General features: G+C 55.1%; 1 protein-coding gene across 1 annotated transcript; it reads left to right on the top strand.

Annotated features, from left to right (window-relative positions):
- Positions 1 to 1,127: 1,127 nt before the first annotated feature.
- On the top strand, positions 1,128 to 2,611 carry LOC109773650 (GDSL esterase/lipase At1g28600). The gene is made up of 3 exons (XM_020332355.3): positions 1,128 to 1,448; positions 1,548 to 1,824; positions 2,140 to 2,611. The coding sequence occupies exons 1-3, from the start codon at positions 1,401 to 1,403 to the stop codon at positions 2,367 to 2,369; spliced, it is 555 nt and encodes a 184-aa protein (XP_020187944.1). The 5' UTR covers positions 1,128 to 1,400; the 3' UTR covers positions 2,370 to 2,611.
- Positions 2,612 to 5,249: the final 2,638 nt, after the last annotated feature.

Genomic DNA, 5,249 nt, shown 5'->3' with positions numbered 1-5,249 from the left:
TGGTGGATATCCCTTTTGAATCTAACTTTTTTATAAACCACATGCCCAAGTCTGTTGACCCCAGTCCAATTATTGCACATGAAGAAGCGAGCATCATAAATATTGAGCAACATAACCTATGAATCGTCTATAGGACACTCCAAAATTAATAGATTATCTCTCCCTAAATCCAAGGCCCCATCTACCAGCAAAATTGAAAGAATAAAGCTTGAATTAGTTCTATAATTGTAGATATGCAACAACCGAACATATGTAGATCTGACTGTGATGTGGATGAGGTCGCACGAATGGGGCTCGCCGTCGAGGCCTGTCGGCTTCATCTAGTCATGCGGTACACCGCCAGCAGTGAGAACATGGTCCATCTAGATGCCCACCCACCTTGCCTTCAGAGGAGATGCATGGCCAGAGCAAGTTGCGGTCATGGCGGAGAGGCGAGCTAGAGGACATAAACAACAATGGGGGAGGGAAAAGAGGTATCGACTCACCTCGTGGCTATAGACACACACACACACACGCATAGAGGACTGGGAGGCGGGATCGCGCCGAATCTTCGTTGACGGCCGTCGCGGTGAGGGCAGACAACCTCTTGTTCTTCGGTGAATAGGTGTGAGAGTGTGAGGGGATTGGGGTGGAGCGAGGGAGGGGCGCGACGCGCGGCTCCATCTTGCCGGCGAGGGATGAAACCCTACCGCCGGCGAGGAGTCAAACCCTAGCGACGAGGGACTTGCAGTAACGGGGATGAACTATATAAAAATCGTACCAAAAATACCCCTAAAATTTGTACCGAGAATACATTTGAAAATTTTGAGAGGAAACACCTGGTCTGTTTGAAATTTTTTTCTTTTCAAAAATGCCCCTCGGATGTTCGTATAATACACATGACGCCAGTATATTGCATTGGATCTGGACGGTCCATTTCGACCGGATGCACCGTAAAAGACTCAAAAACAAGGGCAAGAGGTTGGTACACCATTGGGACAAGGCGGAAAGGCTTGCCTTGTTCAAGAAATCCAAGTAAACCTGTCCACTCTCGAGTCTCGACAGCCGCGGTGAATGAGAATCGACGATACAAGCAAAGGGCGCTATATATGTACTTGGGCATTTCCGCCACATAGCAATAGCATAGCTTGCCGACTAGTTGACACACTGCGCCAAAACTATGGAGCGGCACTCAGCGTCAAAGTGCGTAGCCTTCTTCCTCCTTCCTCTCCTCGCCTGCGTGCATTACGCTCAGGCACACCCTGGTCGTCCCTCGATCCACTCCATCTTCAGCTTCGGCAACTCGTACGCCGACACCGGCAACTTTGTCAAGCTCGCCGCGCCGGTGTTCCAGGTCATCCCCTTCAACAACCTCCCCTACGGCGAGACCTTCTTTGGCCGCCCCACCGGCCGAGCCTCCAATGGCCGCATCACCATGGATTTCATCGGTATCGTCCTTTGGCGCCGAGGTACACTACCGTAGCAGCACATGACAAATAGAATTACGTACATACCAAATGAACTCGCTGCAGCTTGATCTTTCGATCGGCGTTGCTTTGCACTTGCAGGCGGTGCTCAAGGAGGGAGCGAGGTACGTGGTGGTGCCGGGGCAGCTGCCGACGGGGTGCATTCCCATCGTCCTGACGCTGTACGCGAGCCCCAACAAGCGGCACTACGACCGCCGGACCGGGTGCCTCAGAAAATACAACGCGCTCGCGCGCTACCACAACGGAGTGCTGTTCGAGGCCCTGTATCGGCTCCGGATCAAGTACCCCGCGGCGAAGATCGTCTACGCCGACTACTACGCGCCGCTCATCGACTTCCTCAAGAAACCAAAGAAGTTCGGTAAGCGTTACGGCGCCCTAGGTTAGAGTGCATCAGTTCCATGACCACGACGAGAAGTCAAGAATTGCTTGCTCGGATCTAACTGCACGTAAGCAGCCAGTAGAATGTAGCTGTCGTGAAAGTAAACGCCTCCTATACCAGATGCAGATCCCAAAAATTTGAGTCGAGGACCGAGCCGGTCGATCGATCCGCCCATTCTTAAACAAATCGTGCCAGCCGAGTAGTTGTATACTTTTTTAACTTAGAATTGTCAACTTCGTTTTTCCATTTTTAATTTATGGCAGTTGCTAATGCCGGGCGGCACTGACGTTGCAGGGTTCAGTGCTTCGTCGAAGCTCCGGGTTTGCTGTGGCGCCGGCGGGCCGTACAACTACAACATGACGGCGGCGTGCGGGTTTCCCGGCGCGACCGCGTGCGCTAACCCCGCCGCGCACGTCAACTGGGACGGCATCCACCTGACGGAGCCGGCGTACGAGCGCATCGCCGCCGGTTGGCTCTGGGGCCCGTACGGGCACCCGCCTATTCTCAAGGCCATGCGTCAGTAAGCAAACGTGTCGTGTATCGGTGTATGGGAATATCGACGCCTGCATGGTTCAGTTCTGTTTTTTTAACCCACTGTTCAGCTCTCTTCATCGTTTTGTGATGAACAATCTTCTTTCTTTCCTTTTTTGTTTGAGCGAATATGAACAATCTTGTCATGAAGCAGTTTATGCTAAACTGCTTGTATAAATAAAGACGGCCCACATGAAGCACAGTTAACCTTCTTCACTGGAACCCCGCAAAAAAAAACCTTCTTCACTGGAGAAACTGGCGATGGCAATTTCGTTTTAGAGAGCAACTAATTAAGAGGTACCCCTTGCGGGGGCTCCCGCAAGGGTCGTGTCGTGTTGTTATGATCCCTGTCAGCGGGCCACAAGAGGAGGGGACACAAAGCCCAATGAAACGCAACCGAAGGCACAACAACCGCTATCCAGCCCACCAGTACACCACCTAGCTGATACTTAAGCAGGTGTGGAGAGGAGTGAAGGCAGGCAGAGACGAGACGAACCTGGCGGCGGCGGCTATCCTTATCCCCAATTTCCCTTTCTTTGGTTTAGAACCCTACTACCTACCAGCAAATTCTTGTAATCGGATCTCGTGGATTTAGATCGAACCCCGGTCGTAACATTTGGTAATCAGAGCCTTTTACCCACCACCTTCCTTTCGATCAGCACAAGCTGGCCGGTCGATTTCCGTCGATTATCCAGACGAGGCACGGCAAGGCGACCACGAGGGAGGAGCAAACCAAGGCCATTGTGGACCTGACGGCGGCCATCTCGGCGATGTCGGCGAAGATCGACACGATCCACCCCGTCGTGCTCGATCTCCAGGGATGGAAGCCGGCGATCGAGCGGTCGGTTGACGAGCTCCGCGCGGAAGTGGGTGATCTGCGAGGGCTGCTGCAAGACAAGGGCAAGAGCGGGAGGGCGCGCCGGCGGCTCCCCTTCCGCCACATCCATCTCCTTCGCCACCGATGAGGCTGCTCGATCTGCCGCCCTTGATCCCTCTGGTGGCGGAGGCCAATCTCGCGTGGCCACCAGAGGGGCCGCAAGTGCAAGGTGGCGGCAACCACAGGCCAATTGGCCAAGGCGGGACTACAGATCACTGGGGGATGTCACCGTGGTACCGATCCCCGCGGGCGCCTCCGGTCACGGGTACGTTCGATTCCCATCTGCCGTTCGGTGAGAGTTCGTACGCGGGGGAAAGGGGGTTCGGCTTTTCTCGTTATCCCCCGCCACCGCGCCTAGAATTTCCCTGTTCAATGGTGATGGAGCACGCGCATGGCGTCTGAAATGCGAGGCATATTTTCGCGTTTGCACTTTGAGTCCGGATACGTGGGTGAGCTGCGCCGCGATGTATTTCATTGACGGGGCGCTATCATGGTTACAATCCACCAAAGCTCATCTAGTTTACCAGGAGTGGGAGGGGTTTGCTAATGCAGTTTGTGAGCAATTCGGGCGGGAGGAATTCCAATCTCTGTTGCGCGAGTTCAACAGGCTGCGGCAGAATGGGATTGTGACCGAATATGCAGAAAAATTTACTCAGTTTATGCATAATCTTATGGCTCATCATGCGTCTTGGGAGCCTACCTACTTCATTACTCATTTCATTGACGGGCTGCAGAAAGAAATTCGTGCAGCTGTGGTGTTGCATCGTCCGAAAACACTCGATACTGCTGTCGATCTTGCTTGTCTGCAGGAAGAGGTGATGGAGGCGATGCGTAGAGAGGAAAAGCGTGAGGATCGCCGGTACACTCCAGCCACGGCCGCGCGGCCAGTGCCCCGGACGGCCTTGCCGCTTCCTCCTCCACCGTCCTCAGCACCGCCCAAGCCTTCAGCGCCACCGGACACGCGTAGCGCGGCCGCCGTGCCATCAAGGCGGCGCACGCCCCGTCGGAGGACCGAGTCGCAGCACTCCGCGCGTACCGCTAGGCGCAGGGTCTCTGCTTCACTTGCGGAGAGTGGTGAGAGCGTGACCACCGCTGCAAGCCAACGGTCCTGCTCCACGTCATGGAAGAGCTGATCGACATGATGCGAGGCGAACCACCTACCGCCGGCGAGCACACACCGCTTGGGTCCGCGGCAAGCGACGCCGACGCCTATTGTTGTGTCATATCCAAGGAAGCCGTCGAAGGGGAAGAATCTGCCACAACTATGCGCCTACATGGATGGGTACAAGACCTAGAGGTGTTGATGCTCGTCGATTCGGGCTCCTCGCACAGCTTCATCTGCGAGTCCCCTGGCTGAGCAACTGAGTGGCATGAAGGCGTGCGACTACACCATGGTTGTGCGTGTGGCCAATGGAGGCGTGCTGCAGTGCAACTGGGAGCTACCGACATGTCCATGGCGAACCCAAGGGGTGACCTTCCACACCGACCTCAAGGTTCTTCCCTTGGGATGCTACGACATGATTCTGGGCATTGACTGGCTAGCCCAGCACAGTCCGATGAACGTCCACTAGGGAGAGAAGACCATGATCTTCGACTACAACGGGGCACGAGTCCAACTGCAAGGGGCACGAGCTGACACCACCCAATGCCAGCAACGAACTAGACAGCCTTTTGCAGCGTTCGGGCGAGGCGTGGGTTATTCACCTGTGCACAGTGGCTGAAGGAGAGGTCAAAGCCACAGAGTTGCCCGTTCCGGGTGCAGTGGCAGAGCTGCTCAAGGAGTATGATCACCTGTTCGCAGAACCCCGAGGGCTGCCACCACAACGTGCATTCGACCACACAATTCCTCTTCTTCCCGGAGCGAAGCCGGTCAACATCATACCGTACCGCTACAGCCCGGCACAAAAGGACGAAGTAGAGCGTCAAGTGGCCGACATGCTCGCCCAAGGCATCGTTGTGCCGAGCTCCAGTCCATTCGCGTCTCCAGTCCTGCTCG

The sequence above is a fragment of the Aegilops tauschii genome, chromosome 3 (genome assembly GCF_002575655.3).
Source record: "Aegilops tauschii subsp. strangulata cultivar AL8/78 chromosome 3, Aet v6.0, whole genome shotgun sequence".
NCBI lineage: Eukaryota > Viridiplantae > Streptophyta > Magnoliopsida > Poales > Poaceae > Aegilops > Aegilops tauschii.
The sequence above is the reverse complement of the archived record's forward strand: the minus strand, read 5'-3'. Positions and strand labels throughout refer to the sequence as shown.

Bases quoted from the DNA above. Each gene is read 5' to 3' on its own strand.
- LOC109773650 (XM_020332355.3), top strand. From the start codon at position 1,401: ATGGCCGCATCACCATGGATTTCATCGGTATCGTCCTTTGGCGCCGAG. The intron at 1,449-1,547 runs GTACACTACCGT...TTGCACTTGCAG, and splicing joins TATCGTCCTTTGGCGCCGAG to GCGGTGCTCAAGGAGGGAGC. The intron at 1,825-2,139 runs GTAAGCGTTACG...CTGACGTTGCAG, and splicing joins CAAGAAACCAAAGAAGTTCG to GGTTCAGTGCTTCGTCGAAG.